This window comes from Salmo trutta, unplaced genomic scaffold (assembly GCF_901001165.1).
Source record: "Salmo trutta unplaced genomic scaffold, fSalTru1.1, whole genome shotgun sequence".
Classification (NCBI taxonomy): Eukaryota; Metazoa; Chordata; class Actinopteri; order Salmoniformes; family Salmonidae; genus Salmo; species Salmo trutta.
Window position 1 is genome coordinate 1 of NW_021822903.1, and position 18,134 is coordinate 18,134.

The 18,134-nt window shown below is 44.8% G+C and overlaps 1 protein-coding gene and 1 long non-coding RNA gene across 2 annotated transcripts in view; both read right to left on the reverse strand.

Annotated features, from left to right (window-relative positions):
* Positions 1 to 208: 208 nt before the first annotated feature.
* On the reverse strand, positions 209 to 13,550 carry LOC115186297 (piezo-type mechanosensitive ion channel component 2-like). Its single transcript, XM_029745967.1, has 4 exons — positions 13,424 to 13,550; positions 12,656 to 12,872; positions 2,006 to 2,171; positions 209 to 454 (listed from the first exon to the last, which is right to left on the reverse strand). The coding sequence occupies exons 1-4, from the start codon at positions 13,548 to 13,550 to the stop codon at positions 311 to 313; spliced, it is 654 nt and encodes a 217-aa protein (XP_029601827.1). The 3' UTR covers positions 209 to 310.
* A 32-nt stretch (positions 13,551 to 13,582) lies between these two features.
* Positions 13,583 to 18,134, reverse strand: part of LOC115186298 (uncharacterized) — a 28,379-nt gene continuing 23,827 nt past the window's right edge. Inside the window, exon 3 of the long non-coding RNA XR_003875672.1 lies at positions 13,583 to 13,692. This is a non-coding gene — a long non-coding RNA (uncharacterized LOC115186298). The remainder of the gene's footprint in view (positions 13,693 to 18,134) is intronic.

Here is an 18,134-nt window from a genome sequence, read left to right on the forward strand (position 1 = left end):
TGAATTAAGGTCATGGAGTGTTACACGTCATATCATCTGGGCCTTTATTGCTCAACTACGCTTCACAATCTACCCGATAATCAATCGTTATAATGCATTAATAAAGTATGTATTCATTCTGAAATAAAGCAAGGTCAGACGTTATATAATGGTTGTCCGAAGTTTCTATCCTCTTGTCCATTGATGAGCCTTCCACCACAGCTTGCCCTTTTTATATGTACCGCTGAACTTTCTTCCCAATGATCAATATTTTTCCTAATGCATTAACACACCAGGTGAGATGAAGAGAAAAGCCTGAACGTTACGCGAGTCACCGTCTCCCTACGTTTCTTTCCTCTGTGCGTTGGTGAGCTTTCCACCACAGCTGTCTCCTCTTGTCTGCAGAGTTCCTGGTGCCGTTCCCAACCGCCTCCTCTTCCTCTCCGTCCTCTCCCTCCTCTTCTTCATCATCCTCCTGTTGAAAAAAGGAATATCTAATCAAAACTCTCCAACATGGTCTGATTGACTAGTGGAAACATAACATCTTCAGTCTGTTTCATGTGATGACCATCACCATGTTCTACCAGCAGTACAGAACCTACTACCCAGAACCTACAGTACAGAACCTACAGTACAGAACCTACTACCCAGAACCTACTAGCCAGAACCTACTACCCAGAACCTACAGTACAGAACCTACAGTACAGAACCTACTACCCAGAACCTACAGTACAGAACCTACTACCCAGAACCTACAGTACAGAATCTACAGTACAGAACCTACTACCCAGAACCTACAGTACAGAACCTACAGTACAGAACCTACTACCCAGAACCTACAGTACAGAACCTACAGTACAGAACCTACAGTACAGAACCTACTACCAGAACCTACTACCCAGAACCTACTACCCAGAACCTACTAGCCATAACCTACTAGCCATAACCTACTAGCCAGAACCTACAGCACAGAATCTACAGTACAGAACCTACAGTACAGAACCTACTACCCAGGACCTACAGTACAGGACCTACAGTACAGAACCTACAGAGAGCTGAGCGTAGATGCTTGGGAGAGAGAGAGAGCGAGAGCGTAGATGCTTGGGAGAGAGAGAAGCGAGAGCGTAGATGCTTGGGAGAGAGAGAGCGAGAGCGCGTAGATGCTTGGGAGAGAGAGAGAGAGAGAGAGACTGTACCATCACATCATAGATAAAGGTGTCCTTGGTGGTGTAGTTTTGAATATACATTTTGAATTCAGAACCATGTCCATTCTACTGCAGAATTGATAGCCATTCCGTTCTAGAATTTAGAAAAATGTTGTCCATTCTATGTCCATTCTATGGCTTATGTTCCCTACTATGTTTATGGGTTGTATCTTTATGGTGTTCCTATCGCCTCTATAGGTTCCTGTAACCAGAGGAGTATGAGAGATACCAGGGTGTTACCTACCTCTATAGGTTCCTGGAACCAGAGGCGTATGAGAGATACCAGGGTGTTACCTATCGCCTCTATAGGTTCCTGGAACCAGAGGAGTATGAGAGATACCAGGGTGTTACCTACCTCTATAGGTTCCTGGAGCCAGAGGAGTATGAGAGATACCAGGGTGTTACCTACCTCTTCCTGGAGCCAGAGGAGTATGAGAGATACCAGGGTGTTACCTACCTCTATAGGTTCCTGGAACCAGAGGAGTATGAGAGATACCAGGGTTACCTACCTCTTCCTGGAGCCAGAGGCGTATGAGAGATACCAGGGTGTTACCTACCTCTATAGGTTCCTGGAGCCAGAGGCGTATGAGAGATACCAGGGTGTTACCTACCTCTATAGGTTCCTGGAGCCAGAGGCGTATGAGAGATACCAGGGTGTTACCTACCTCTATAGGTTCCTGGAGCCAGAGGCGTATGAGAGATACCAGGGTGTTACCTACCTCTATAGGTTCCTGGAGCCAGAGGAGTATGAGAGATACCAGGGTGTTACCTACCTCTTCCTGGAGCCAGAGGTGTATGAGAGATACCAGGGTGTTACCTACCTCTATAGGTTCCTGGAGCCAGAGGCGTATGAGAGTGGCCAAGGTGTAGTACAGCAGCAGCAGCATAATGGGGTTAAGAAAGTGGTGCCAGGCCAGCACAGGGTTAACTATCATCCTCCATGTAGAGGAGCAGTCAGTCTGGATGATGGAGGAGATGCCGAACAGACTGGAGAAGAGAGAGAAGAGAGAGAGAAAAAGACAGAAAAGACAGAGACAATATTGGACCAGGACTCTATTGACAAATAGATGTAACCTCATTGAGAATTATAGCACCTAAATAAAGGTTAGATACAGTCCTACAATATACTGACTGTATTTATACAGTTTACATACAGTTTTTAAGTAAAAATAAATGTAGAAACCGACTGGTATACGGTAGGTCCTCTATTGACTGCAAACAGCAGTATTTTTAATGCAAGGACTTTAAAATGTAAATGTTGTTAAGACTACAAGGGACCAAAGCAAACATAACTTTTGTTTATATACACACACACAAGAGCCTCAAGTTAAAAGTTATATTATTTAAAGCACTGTAGATCTATTTAGTTGGCCAGACTAGTTTTTCCAATAGGAGTTTAATTGGTCTGAATTGATAAGTCGGGTGCATCAGCCAATAATAACTAACCAGCAGTATATTATATTATTACCGATAATAAGTTCTCAGAACCCAGAATATTGATCTCAGTCAGTCCAAAGCCAGGAGGAGAGAAGGTGCCGACTAGGATTTTGTAACGACCGTCGTCGCAATGAGACCAAGGTGCAGCGGAGGATGTGTTCATCATAAAGGATTTTAATAAACGAATGAACACTACAAACAAAACACGAAAACGACAGCCAAACAGTCCTGTCAGGATTAACACAAACCTAGACAGAAAATAATCACCCACACCCCCCAAAAGGAAAAACAGGCTGCCTATGTATCACTCTCAAACAGCAACAACGAACTACAGCTGTTCCTGATTGAGAGCCACACACGGCCCAAACCAAAGAAACAAACCAACATAGAAAAATAAACATAGAACGCCCACCCATGTAACACCCTGGCCTAACCAAAATAGAGAACAAAACCCCTCTCTATGGCCAGGGCGTTACAGATTGTCTCGGGAAACACTCTTCAAAATGGAATGTTAGATTCAAATGAACACAAAATACAATTTCACATTGTCCAAGTAAGTTGTTACATGGAAGCCGTAGTGGTTGAAAGATAAAACAAGGAATACTTAGATCAGCAATGTCATTTCATTGACCACGAAGCTAGAGGGTCATGCACTTTCTTTGACTTCTTACAAAGTCGCCATGAATTTTAAAAAAAGCACACGCATAATTGACACCGCCGGACTGCACACGTGACCCGAACGCAGTAAATAAACCGTACAGGAAACCCCTACAGTATAGTAAAAGAACATGTCATTTTGACTCTTCAGACAGTCACAAATTTGATAGGCCTAAGCACAATTCACTACGTAGGCATCTCTGTCCACAGACATGAAGTCTGTTAACAATTCATTTACATTTACATTTTAGTCATTTTAGCAGACGCTCTTATCCAGAGCAACTTACAGTAGTGAATGCATACATTTCATACATTTCATACATTTGTTTTTTCTTCCACCGTACTGGTCCCCCGTGGGAATCGAACCCACAACCCTGGCGTTGCAAACACCATGCTCTACCAACTGAGCCACACGGGACCATAGGTTCAGAGAGAGAATTCAGAGAGGCACGAGGGTAAGTTCTATCTCCTTCTGTCCGCCTAAACTATTTCCCTATCCAGTCCCACTGAAAACCTAAAATCCTGACTCCCGTCTCGCATGGAAAATTCCTGACTTTATTCTGTAATCCACAGGGTTGCATTATCACGTCACTGGTCTGTGCATGTCAAAATACCTCTATAACATGTCCTCCGCTTCTCTGTGTCTCTCTCTGCGGTCAATATGAGAGCTTCTCTGTGTCGTCTCCTACTGCGGTCAATATGAGAGCTTCTCTGTGCTGTCTCCTACTGCGGTCAATATGAGAGCTTCTCTGTGTTGTCTCCTACTGCTGTCAATATGAGAGCTTCTCTGTGTTGTCTCCTACTGCTGTCAATATGAGAGCTTCTCTGTGCTGTCTCCTACTGCTGTCAATATGAGAGCTTCTCTGTGCTGTATCCTACTGCTGTCAATAGAGAGCTTCTCTGTGTTGTCTCCTACTGCTGTCAATATGAGAGCTTCTCTGTGCTGTGTCCTACTGCGGTCAATATGAGAGCTTCTCTGTGTTATCTCCTACTGCTGTCAATATGAGAGCTTCTCTGTGTTGTCTCCTACTGCTGTCAATATGATGCTTCTCTGTGCTGTCTCCTACTGCTGTCAATATGAGAGCTTCTCTGTGCTGTATCCTACTGCTGTCAATATGAGAGCTTCTCTGTGTTGTCTCCTACTGCTGTCAATATGAGAGCTTCTCTGTGCTGTGTCCTACTGCGGTCAATATGAGAGCTTCTCTGTGTTATCTCCTACTGCTGTCAATATGAGAGCTTCTCTGTGTTGTCTCCTACTGCTGTCAATATGTGAGCTTCTCTGTGTCGTCTCCTACTGCTGTCAATATGAGAGCTTCTCTGTGCTGTATCCTACTGCTGTCAATATGAGAGCTTCGCTGTGTTGTCTCCTACTGCTGTCAATATGAGAGCTTCTCTGTGCTGTATCCTACTGCTGTCAATATGAAAGCTTCTCTGTGCTGTCTCCTACTGCTGTCAATATGAGAGCTTCTCTGTGCTGTATCCTACTGCCCATATGAGAGCGTCGGTAAAGAATGTATGATCAACAAACGGTATGAGAGTAGAAATTGATATTTTATAAAACAGTTGGTCCCTGTTAAGATACCTTGATAGTAAAACCCTCTAGAGTCTAAGCAGGGAGGGGGGTTTTGTACTAAACTAACATATGGGATTGTTTTAAAATTGTCGTAGCAAGGATCATTTAGCTACAGTATTTGATTAGGAGTTTTTTAACCCCTTAAGGAATCGATTCATTTTTTAAATTGGTACCCAGCTACCTTCAGACTAGTCTTGTGAGGCTTTGTTGGGGCGTCCTACTGAAAGACTCACCTTTCCACTGAAGGGAAAGGTGACGGTTCAAACACTACGGAAGTTACAGAAGTTGGCAGATCAGATATACTGACTTTAAAAAAAGTGTCCCAAGACGCTTGTGAGGTTACAGAGCAAAACGGAGAACGCCATCGTGTTCGTGAGAGTCTCATCTTTCATAACAGAGGTCATAATTTGTGACGCTACAGACGTTTTTTGTGAGAAGACCAATTTTCGGGACGTCTCATGGTCTGACGAACAACCGCTCTGGCTCTTGTCACCTTTCACCTCAGAAGTGGAGTTGCGACATCAGCAGATGAGGTGGATTGAGACGCATTCGATGGAAAACAGATATCTCTACCTTAAACTGACGGATTTTGATGGGGATATTTTTCATTATGCTAATTAGATTTCCGCGGTCCCGCGGACATTGACTCTAAAGGGTTAAAACTATTCCCACTCTTCACTCGAACCCTGTTATTCATGAGCTGATTTGCTATCTGTTTAATCATCAACTCGATTTAGCCAATATAGGAAATATTATGTCTTTTGTTGAAGGAGGTTATCTAGCAAGCTAAGCAACTTTGGTCCTTTGACTTTTGTTTGACTGACGTTATAAAGTTTGTATTATTCTATGGTCGGGGTGCTCTGTGTCCAGATATCCTACTGCTAAAATGCACATTTGCATGTTAGTCATTTAGCAGATTGTCACGTCCTGACCAGTAAAAGGGGTCATTTGTAATTGTAGTTTGGTCAGGGGTGTGGCAGGGGGTGTTTGTTTTGTGTGTTTTGGGGTTTTGGTTCTAGGGGATTTTGGTTCTAGTTTTCTATTTCTATGTTTCTTTTTCTATGTGTGGCCAGGTATGGTTTCCAATCAGAGGCAGCTGTCTATCGTTGTCTCTGATTGGAAACCATACTTAGGCAGCCTGTTTTTCCCTGTGGTTTTGTGGGTGGTTGTTTTCGGTATAGCCTATGTGCCTTACGGAACTGTTTATTGTCGGTTAGTGATTGTTGTTTAAGTGTTCTCTTTATTTAAATAATAAAAGAAGAGGAGCACTTTACCCGCTGCGTTTTGGTCCCCCTTTCATCGACACCTGTGACACAGATGCTCTTATCCTGAACGACTTACAGTCAGTGCCATCATTCATCGAGGAACATGGCAACGCTCTGAATTTGAACGGCCTGTTTTGCATATTCATAACAATGTCATTGGCCATCAAAGACAGTTACTTCATCGTTACTAAATACATTTGCTCTGAAAAAAACGTTACATATTTTGTTGCAGACAAGCCGACAAGGTGGCACAGAGACCCTCTTATTTGGGGAGAACCCTGGCAATAGTGACCATATCTTGGTTTTAAACGCTTTAAATTGACATTTCCAATTTTTTTTCATGTGGGGACAGGACCTTTATGTATGGACAGGAACTTTATGTAGGGACAGGACCTTTATGTAGGGACAGGACCTTTAGTAGGGACAGGACCTTTATGTAGGGACAGGACCTTTATGTAGGGACAGGACCTTTATGTAGGGACAGGAGCTTTATGCAGGGTCACAGGATCTTTATGTAGGGTCAGGAGCTTTATGTAGGGACAAGACCTATATGTAGGGACAGGACCTTTATGTAGGGACAGGACCTTTATGTAGGGACAGGACCTTTATGTAGGGACAGGACCTTTATGTAGGGACAGGACCTTTATGTAGGGACAGGACCTTTATGTAGGGACAGGAGATTTATGTAGGGACAGGACCTTTATGTAGGGACAGGACCTTTATGTAGGGACAGGAGATTTATGTAGGGACAGGACCTTTATGTAGGGACAGGACCATTATGTAGGGACAGGACCTTTATGTAGGGACAGGACCTTTATGTAGGGACAGGACCTTTATGTAGGGACAGGAGATTTATGTAGGGACAGGACCTTTATGTAGGGACAGGACCTTTATGTAGGGACAGGAGCTTTATGTAGGGACAGGACCTTTATGCAGGGTCACAGGAGCTTTATGTAGGGACATGACATTTATGTAGGGACAGGAGATTTATGTAGGGACAGGATCTTTATGTAGGGACAGGACCTTTATGTAGGGACAGGAGCTTTATGCAGGGTCACAGGAGCTTTATGTAGGGACAGGAGCTTTATGTAGGGACAAGACCTATATGTAGGGACAGGACCTATATGCAGAGTCACAGGATCTTATGTAGGGACAGGACCTATATGCAGGGTCACAGGATCTTTATGTAGGGACAGGAGCTTTATGTAGGGACAGGACCTTTATGTAAATGCAGGGTCATATACACAGTCAGACTCCGTTTCCTTCCACCTGCCCAGTTCTGTTACATCAACGCAGATGAAGGACAGGAGACAAGGAGATGAAGTCACTCTAGAGTATTGAGATGCAGCCCCTGTGGAATAAGAGTTACCACCAGTTATACCGCCTCACCCCTCCCTCCATACTACTTCCTGCAGCTGGTAATAGCAGGTCACATGACCTGAGTGTCCCACTCCCTTCCTCCCCCCTTCTCCCTGAAGTGTGCACATGTTCTCTCCCCGTCAAACGATATCAAAACAATGTGATTGGTGTTTAACTAAGCATTCATATCCCTTCACACAATCCGTTTTTTTTTTTTAAACCCATGAAGTGCAGCCGTGTTCACTCCAGGGAGACGTGGGAAAGAAATCAGAGAAAGGGGATTGATCTATTGTGGTGTAGAGTTGAAATTTCCCCTAGGACACTGTTTCCCCCCACTAATGGTTAGGGTAAGGATTGGGGGAAGTAAAGCTGATCCCAGATCTGTAAGCTAGGGGCATTTCACCCCAAAATCGGTCTATTGTAAGCTGAGGAGGCAGGAAAGCAATGTGGAAGCTAAGTCTTTCACCACCCTCACTCAGCACCGCCACACAGCCAGCCAGGCAGCAAGGCCAGACCTACTGTCAACACACACAATTAGGACTCCGGAGATGTTAGCCTATTGTATCATGGGGACAAAAACAACACTATAGCAGACATGGGTTCAAATATTATTCAGAACAATTTGAAATACTTTATATGGGCTTGATTCAGCTTTAGCTTGAGCAATGGAACCAATAGAATTGTCGGGAAATTCCAAACCACGCCCATACGGTACTCCAGGAAGACTAGAGAAAAACGTAACACTGTTTGAAAGATTTCAAATAGTATTTGAACCCAGGACTGCACAGCACTTATTTAGGGAGTGGGTGAGTTTCCCTGGTAGGCTAGGACACGGAGGGTTGGGTGTAGTGTAGAGTAGTGTACTGTGGTGTACTATACTGTAGTGTAGTGTAGTGTAGTGTAGTGTAGTGTAGTGTAGTGTACTATACTGTAGTGTAGTGTACTATACTGTAGTGTAGTGTAGTGTAGTGTACTGTAGTGTAGTGTACTGTAGTGTAGTGTACTGTAGTGTAGTGTACTATACTGTAGTGTAGTGTACTATACTGTAGTGTAGTGTAGTGTAGTGTAGTATAGTGTAGTGTAGTGTAGTGTAGTGTAGTGTGGTGTAGTGTAGTGTAGTAGTGTAGTGTAGTGTACTGTAGTGTAGTGTACTGTAGTGTAGTGTACTGTGGTGTACTATACTGTAGTGTAGTGTAGTGTAGTGTAGTGTAGTGTAGTGTACTATACTGTAGTGTAGTGTAGTGTAGTGTAGTGTAGTGTACTATACTGTAGTGTAGTGTACTATACTGTAGTGTAGTGTAGTGTAGTGTAGTGTACTATACTGTAGTGTACTATACTGTAGTGTAGTGTAGTGTAGTGTGTAGTGTACTGTAGTGTAGTGTACTATAGTGTAGTGTAGTGTAGTGTAGTGTACTGTAGTGTAGTGTACTGTAGTGTAGTGTGTAGTGTAGTGTAGTGTACTATACTGTAGTGTAGTGTACTGTAGTGTAGTGTAGTGTAGTGTAGTGTGTAGTGTAGTGTAGTGTGTAGTGTAGTGTAGTGTGTAGTAGTGTAGTGTAGTGTAGTAGTGTAGTGTGTTGTAGTGTAGTGTGTTGTAGTGTAGTGTGTTGTAGTGTAGTGTAGTGTAGTGTAGTGTAGTATAGTGTAGTGTAGTGTGGTGTGGTGTAGTGTAGTATAGTGTAGTGTAGTGTAGTGTAGTGTAGTGTAGTGTAGTGTAGTGTACTGTGGTGTAGTGTAGTGTAGTGTAGTGTAGTGTAGTGTACTGTGGTGTAGTGTAGTATAGTGTAGTGTAGTGTACTGTGGTGTAGTGTAGTGTAGTATAGTGTACTGTAGTGTAGTGTACTGTAGTGTAGTGTAGTGTAGTGTAGTGTAGTGTAGTGTAGGTGTACTGTGGTGTAGTGTAGTGTAGTGTAGTGTTGTAGTGTAGTGTAGTGTAGTGTAGTGTAGTGTGGTAGTGTACTGTGTGTAGTGTAGTGTAGTGTAGTGTAGTGTAGTGTACTGTAGTGGGTGTTGTACTGTGTAGTGTAGTGTGTTGTAGTGTACTGTGGTGTAGTGTAGTGTAGTGTAGTGTAGTGTAGTGTAGTGTAGTGTAGTGTGGTGTGTAGTAGTGTGGTGTGTGTAGTGTAGTGTAGTGTAGTGTGTAGTGTTGTAGTGTAGTGTGTAGTGTACTGTAGTGTGTAGTGTAGTGTAGTGTAGTGTAGTGTAGTGTAGTGTAGTGTAGTAAACTATACTGTGGAAGAGGACATGTGGCACCCTATTCCCCATATACTGTAGTACACTACTGTTTAGTTGTGCACTATTTAGGGAATAGGGTGCCATTCAGACACAGTCACAGTTACTAGGACTCTGTTCATCAGCTCATTGGGGGCCAAGGTTTTTAACGCATCACTCACGCAAGACGCCATCAGGGACACTGACATATCTCAGAGGCTGTGGAAAGTCAACCAAGATTAACAGAACAGAAAGATGAACTACTTAAATTAACATCAGAAGTGGCTTTTTATATCCGTTGACTAATTATTAGTGCTTCGTTAAAGACTTTACGACCAAGTGAGCATGGTGTGTGCAACGCCAGGGTTGTGGGTTCGATTCCCACGGGAGGCCAGTACAAAAAAAAATAAAAAAATAATGAAATGTATGCATTCACTACTGTAAGTCGCTCTGGATAAGAGCGTCTGCTAAATGACTAAAATGTAATGTAAATGTGAGTGAGAAATTAAATTGAACTGTACGCGTCTTTATGTCGTTCTATGAGTCAAAGCGTGAATAACGCGAAAGGCTGTCGCACCTACAAATATTCATTTCACTCTAATCTGTTACACAGCCAGAACAGCCGCCATTAAAGGCAATCTTAAGTGGATGAAAGCAAGTCATTTCAATGAGTTTGTCTTTCAGAAGGCAGCTTGTCAATACACAAAGAGTATCCTCTCCCTCCTTGTGCAAAGTGAAAGGAAGGAAATGGGGGACCATCAAGGTGACAGGTGCTATACAAGGTGATGCTAATGGTATACAAGGTGATGCTAATGGTATACAAGGTGATGCTAATGGTATACAAGGTGATGCTAATGGTATACAAGGTGATGCTAATGGTATACAAGGTGATGCTAATGGTATACAAGGTGATGCTAATGGTATACAAGGTGATGCTAATGGTATACAAGGTGATGCTAATGGTATACAAGGTGATGCTAATGGTATACAAGGTGATGCTAATGGTATACAAGGTGATGCTAATGGTATACAAGGTGATGCTAATGGTATACAAGGTGATGCTAATGGTATACAAGGTGATAGTCACTATATAAGGTGATGCTAATGGTATACAAGGTGATGCTAATGGTATACAAGGTGATGCTAATGGTATACAAGGTGATGCTAATGGTATACAAGGTGATGCTAATGGTATACAAGGTGATGCTAATGGTATACAAGGTGATAGTCACTATATAAGGTGATGCTAATGGTATACAAGGTGACAGGTGCTATATAAGGTGATGCTAACGGTATACAAGGTGATAGTCACTATATAAGGTGATGCTAATGGTATACAACGGTGATAGTCACTATATAAGGTGATGCTAATGGTATACAAGGTGATGCTAATGGTATACAAGGTGATGCTAATGGTATACAAGGTGATAGTCACGATATAAGGTGATGCTAACGGTATACCAAGGTGATAGTTGCTATATAAGGTGATGCAATGGTATACAAGGTGACAGTTGCTATATAAGGTGATGCTAATGGTATACAAGGTGACAGTTGCTATATAAGGTGATGCTAATGGTATACAAGGTGATGCTAATGGTATACAAGGTGCAGGTGCTATATAAGGTGATGCTAATGGTTATACAAGGTGACAGGTGCTATAAAGGTGATGCTAATGGTATACAAGGTGACAGGTGCTATATAAGGTGATGCCTAATGGTATACAAGGTGACAGTTTGCTATATAAGGTGATGCTAATGGTATACAAGGTGATGCTAATGGTATACAAGGTGACAGGTTGCTATATAAGGTGATGCTAATGGTATACAAGGTGACAGGTGCTATATAAGGTGATGCTAATGGTATACAAGGTGACAGGTGCTATATAAGGTGATGCTAATGGTACTACAAGGTGACAGGTGCTATATAAGGTGATGCTAATGGTATCCAAGGTGATGCTAATGGTATACAAGGTGACAGGTGCTATATAAGGTGATGCTAATGGTATACAAGGTGACAGTTGCTATATAAGGTGATGCTAATGGCATACAACGTGACAGGTGCTATATAAGGTGATGCTAATGGTATACAAGGTGACAGGTGCTATATAAGGTGATGCTAATGCTATAGATAGCCATAATAGTATTGGACGTGACACACTGCTGTATGTAAGGCCAGCAGACTAAAGACATTATAATCAATACTCTCCAGAAACAAGGCTATCTTGCCAAGGACACAGTGACAAGGGCAACACTGCTAAAATACATTACCTAAATAAGTAGCTTCTGCAATCATGGCACAGACTGGGTGGGAGTTTACTATATTGCTAACACTGATCCAATTGTTTCAGATGTAAAGGGGGGGGGGGGGGTTAAGGGTCGATTAGGAATTCAACCTTTCCACTTATCCGCAACCTCCACATAAACAACTAATGGTCTCCCTATCCCATCCCATCGTATACATAAAATATAATGACAACATATGTTACAGCCAGTAAGTATTGAGGAACAAGAATACACTACGTTTAGAAGCCTGGTAGATTTCTACAAGTGGATTTTGGCTTCTGCTTGGGACGTGTCGATACTGTTTACATTTAGTAAATGGTGAAAGTTCATATTTACTATGAAATTGCAGATTTACTGAATACACGCAGTTAACTGGAGTTGAGCTGTATAGTAAACACCTAGCAGCCACAGTAGCCAGGTTAACTAAATATCTGTCATCAAAAGAAAGACAGACAGACAGACAGACAGAACAGACAGACAGACAGACAGGACAGACAGACAGACAGACAGACAAGACAGACAGACAGAACAGAGAAAGACAGACAGACAGACAGGAGAGCAAGACAGACAGACAGAGAGAGAGCAAGACAGACAGACAGACAGACAGACAGACAGACAGACAGACAGACAGACAGACAGACAGACAGACAGACAGACAGACAGACAGACAGACAGACGGTATCTAACCTAATGTAGCTGTCCTCTGGAGGGATGCTCTCTTGGAAGAACTGAAACTGATAGAGGTAGAGGACGACCAGGTGGTCCAGCGCTGAATATGGCCATGAGGACACACATACAGCTGAAGATGAGGGTATCGAAGGTGCGGCCAGAACGACCACCACGTACACAGGAACAGGAACACGAAGAAGTAGACTGCCGACGTCAGGGAGGGGCAGCGTGATACCTGGTGGAAACAGTACAAAAAGCATAACGATACATATAGATAGATGCAAACGGATACACTGATATTTACGGATCTATAGGAAGACAAAGAACTAGGCCGCAGATGTCAGCGAGAACACTATTACACCTGGTGGACACAGATACACTTAGATATCAATCAATCAATCAATTAGAGAAGCAGTTATATATATAATATATATATATACACATATACACAGTTGGCTACACCGTGGTTGAAATGGCAGCATTGAAGTATACTGTATTGGATAGGACCAGGAGCTTTTCCTGACAACATCTGTTGGCGCTAGTTTGGGTATAAGGTCATTCAATTCAGCAAGACATGACACCCACCATGTCAGATTTTTATGAAATTGTTTCTGTAGTTAGAAACAGATAAGATAAGCATTCCTGAAACATGCTTTTTGAGGTGGAACGGCTCTATAGTGATATCAATAAATATAACTAACAGTCAAAAATAAGTGTTTGTACACATTGAGAGAGTGTGAGTGATGACTATAGTGCAAAGGGGGGGGGCTGATTCCTCTCTCTCACTGAGAAACACTGACCTGTGAGTCCTAGCAGTATAGTGACCACCACTTTTCCTGCGGGTGGTTATCAGATTCCCAATGATCTCCTTCACTTTAGACGCCACGCCCGCAATGTGACGAAGAATCTTCATCTTGTTGCTCTCCTCCTCCTCTTCATTCTTCCTCCTCTTCCTCCTCCATCTCTTCCTCCTCCTCTTCTCCAGCCTCGTACCCAGCCTCAAAGTCCTCATCCAACAGGACGTTGTCATCAAGGCTCAGCTTCTCCTCTTCCTCCTGGTTGGTAGAGAGAGGAGACAGTCATATATCACAAACAGCAATTAAACCATTTAATTAAGCCAACCATAGTTGTTCCTGCCAAAACCAGAACCTAGTTCTAGACACACTGCCGTACGCAGGTTCTATTTTTCAACCTTTCAGTCTTCTAAGAAAGGGGTGGACAGCCGTCCTAAAGGAGAGCTAGGACAGATGTCCTAATGGAGAGCTAGGACAGCCGTCCTAAAGGAGAGCTAGGACAGCCGTCCTAAAGGAGAGCTAGGACAGCCGTCCTAAAGGAGAGCTAGGACAGCCGTCCTAATGGAGAGCTAGGACAGACGTCCTAATGGAGAGCTAGGACAAGCCGTCCTAAAGGAGAGCTAGGACAGCCGTCCAAAAGGAGAGCTAGGACAGCCGTCCTAAAGGAGAGCTAGGACAGCCGTCCTAAAGGAGAGCTAGGACAGCCGTCCTAATGGAGAGCTAGGACAGCCGTCCTAAAGGAGAGCTAGGACAGACGTCCTAATGGAGAGCTAGGACAGCCGTCCTAAAGGAGAGCTAGGACAGCCGTCCTAAAGGAGAGCTAGGACAGCCGTCCTAAAGGAGAGCTAGGACAGCCGTCCTAAAGGAGAGCTAGGACAGACGTCCTAATGGAGAGCTAGGACAGCCGTCCTAAAGGAGAGCTAGGACAGCCGTCCTAAAGGAGAGCTAGGACAGACGTCCTAATGGAGAGCTAGGACAGCCGTCCTAAAGGAGAGCTAGGACAGACGTCCTAATGGAGAGCTAGGACAGCCGTCCTAAGGAGAGCTAATGGTAAGTGTGGTACAGTGGGTTTGTTAACTGAGCTGCTGTCCATGGTTCTGAAACACGATCTGTCCATGGTTCTGAAACACGATCTGCCCATGGTTCTGAAACACGATCTGTCCATGGTTCTGAAACACGATCTGTCCATGGTTCTGAAACACGATCTGTCCATGGTTCTGAAACACGATCTGTCCATGGTTCTGAAACACGATCTGTCCATGGTTCTGAAACACGATCTGTCCATGGTTCTGAAACACGATCTGTCCATGGTTCTGAAACACGATCTGTCCATGGTTCTGAAACACGATCTGTCCATGGTTCTGAAAAACGATCTGTGCATGGTTCTGAAACACAATCTGTCTATCACTGTGAAACACGAGCTGTCCATGGTTCTGAAACATCCATGGTTCTGAGCTGTCCATGGTTCTGAAACATGAGGAGTCCATGGTACTGAAACATGAGGAGTCCATGGTTCTGAAACACGAGCAGTCCATGGTTCTGAAACATGAGCAGTCCATGGTTCTGAAACATGAGCAGTCCATGGTTCTGAAACACGAGCAGTCCATGGTAATGAACATGAGCAGTCCATGGTACTGAAACATGAGCAGTCCATGGTTCTGAAACATGAGGAGTCCATGGTACTGAAACATGAGCAGTCCATGGTTCTGAAAAATGAGCAGTCCATGGTTCTGAAACATGAGCAGTCCATGGTACTGAAACATGAGCAGTCCATGGTTCTGAAACATGAGCAGTCCATGGTACTGAAACATGAGCAGTCCATGGTACTGAAACATGAGCAGTCCATGGTTCTGAAACATGAGCAGTCCATGGTACTGAAACATGAGCAGTCCATGGTACTGAAACATGAGCAGTCCATGGTAATGAACATGAGCTGTCCCATGGTTCTGAAACATGAGCAGTCCATGGTTCTGAAACATGAGCAGTCCATGGTACTGAAACATGAGCAGTCCATGGTTCTGAAACATGAGCAGTCCATGGTTCTGAAACATGAGCAGTCCATGGTTCTGAAACATGAGCAGTCCATGGTTCTGAAACATGAGCTGTCCATGGTACTGAAACACGAGCTGTCCATGGTACTGAAACACGAGCAGTCCATGGTACTGAAACACGAGCAGTCCAAGGTACTGAAACATGAGCTGTCCATGGTTATGAAACATGAGCAGTCCATGGTTCTGAAACATGAGCAGTCCATGGTTCTGAAACATGAGCAGTCCATGGTACTGAAACATGAGCAGTCCATGGTACTGAAACATGAGCAGTCCAAGGTACTGAAACATGAGCTGTCCATGGTTCTGAAACATGAGCAGTCCATGGTTCTGAAACATGAGCAGTCCATGGTTCTGAAACATGAGCAGTCCATGGTTCTGAAACATGAGCAGTCCATGGTTCTGAAACATGAGCAGTCCATGGTACTGAAAAACGACCGAATCTGATGTCACCAGGAGAGGACAATAGAATACAAAGGTCTATTATACAGCCGTCAGTAAATCTGTTTTATATGGCAGTAGTAGGTGTCATTGCCTTGTGTGTGAGGGTATCATTACCATCTGTGCCAGTCTGTTTGGGGTTTCAATTAACTTAGAGTCGTAAAGAGAGACCTGGACAGATGCCAGGGATGGGGCTTAATGGCAGGGGGGGCTGCCGTCCAACTCTATCATCCCTCCTGAGGAATTCAGAGACACAGAGACCCCCCAAAAAAATTAAGGTGTCCCGATCGCTATCTTCGAACTCCCAATCATAAATAAACCAAGGCGCAGCGTGCATGGAATTCCACATCTTTTAATGAAACTCACCAAAACAGGAGCACAACGAAAACGTGACGTTCTGGGGCTGCTCAAAAGGCAGTTACACCAAAAACAAGATCCCACAACTAAAGGTGGAAAAAAGGGCTGCCTAAGTATGGTTCCTAATCAGAGACAACGATAGCCAGCTGCCTCTGATTAGGAACCATACTCGGCTCAACACAAAGAAATAGACAAACTAGATTGCTCACCCCACATCACACCCTGACCTAACTTAACTAGAGGAAAATAAACGTCTCTCTAAGGTCAGGGCGTGAAAGGTCAGGGCGTGAAAGGTGCGGACTCCCCGGCCGCAAACCTGATCCTATAGGGGAGGGTCCGGGTGGGCATCTATACTTGGCGGCGGCTCTGGTTCAGGGCGTAGCCCCCACTCCACCCGCTGATCCCCCCGCTTCTGTGTCGCCAGAGGAACCAGACCGTGGAACATCGCCGGAGGCTCTGAACTGCCGACCGCCACTGAAGACTCCGGACTGGGGACCGTCGCTGGAGGCTCCGGACTGCGGGCCGTCTCAGGAGGTTCCGTCCCATGGATCATCCCTACAGGCTCCGGGCCATGGATCATCACTGGAGGCTTCGGACCATGGATCATCACTGGAGGTTCCGGGCCATGGATCATCACTGGAGGCTTCGGACCATGGATCATCACTGGAGGCTTCTTACATGGAGCCGGAAACGGCCTCACCGGACTGGGGAGACGCACTGGAGACCGGGTGCGCAGAGCAGGCACAGGGTATACTGGGCCGTGGAGGCGCACTGGAGGTCTGGAGCTTAGGGCTCGCACAACCCGTCCTGGCTGGATGTTTACTTTAGCCCGGCAAGGGCAGAGCGCTGGCACAGGACGAACTGGGCTGTGCAGGCGCACTGGCGACACAGTGCGTAGAACTGGCGCAGGATATACTGGGCCGTGGAGGCGCACTGGAGGTCTGGAGCGTATGGCTGGCACAACCCGTCCTGGCTGGACCCCCCCCCCCCCCCTTAGCCCGGCAAGTGCGCGGAGTTGGAACAGGCCGCACTGGTTTGTGCTGGTAAACTGGGAGTATCGTGCGTAGAGCTGGCGCAGGATAACCTGGGCCGAAGAGAAGCACTGGAGACCAGGAACGCTGAGGTGGCACAATTCTTCCTGGCTGAATGCCAATTCTAGCACGGCACCTGTGAGGAGCTTGCACCAAGCGTACCGGGCTGTAGCTGCGCACTGGCGACACAGTGCGTATCCCCGCATATCACGGTGCTTGCTCGGTCACTCGCTCCCCGCGATAAGCACAGGGAGTTGGCTCAGGTCTCCACCCTGACTCTGCCAATCTCCCCATGTTCACCCCTCCCCAAAATATTTTGGGGGCTGCCTCTCGTGCTTCCGTCGATGTTGGTTCTCCCTGGTCCAGCTCGTCTTCCCAGTAAGCGCACGCTGCTTGCTTTCTTGTGGTGGGATCTTCTGTCATGATCGCTATCTTCGAACTCCCGATCATAAATAAACCAAGGCGCAGCGTACATGGAATTCCACATCTTTTAATGAAAATGAAACTCACCAAACAACAAAACAGGAGCACAACGAAAACGTGACGTTCTGGGGCTGCTCAAAGGCAGCTACACAAAAACAAGATTCCACAACTAAAGGTGAAAAAAGGTCTGCCTAAGTATGGTTCCTAATCAGAGACAACGATAGCCAGCTGCCTCTGATTAGGAACCATACTCGGCTCAACACAAAGAAATAGACAAACTAGACTGCCCACCCCACATCACAACCCTGACCTAACCAAACTACAGGAAAATAAACGTCTCTCTAAGGTCAGGGCGTGACACAAGGCAACAATACTATAGAAACGAGGAGAGTGAAAAATCCTT

Excerpts from the sequence above, each read along its gene's own strand:
- LOC115186297 (XM_029745967.1), bottom strand. The coding sequence starts at position 13,550 with ATGAAGATTCTTCGTCACATTGCGGGCGTGGCGTCTAAAGTGAAGGAG. Across the intron at positions 2,172-12,655 it reads CCAGAGGACAGCTACATTAG|TCTGTTCGGCATCTCCTCCA; the intron begins GTTAGATACCGT and ends TCTCTTCTCCAG. Across the intron at positions 455-2,005 it reads GGCTCCAGGAACCTATAGAG|GAGGATGATGAAGAAGAGGA; the intron begins GTAGGTAACACC and ends TTTTTTCAACAG.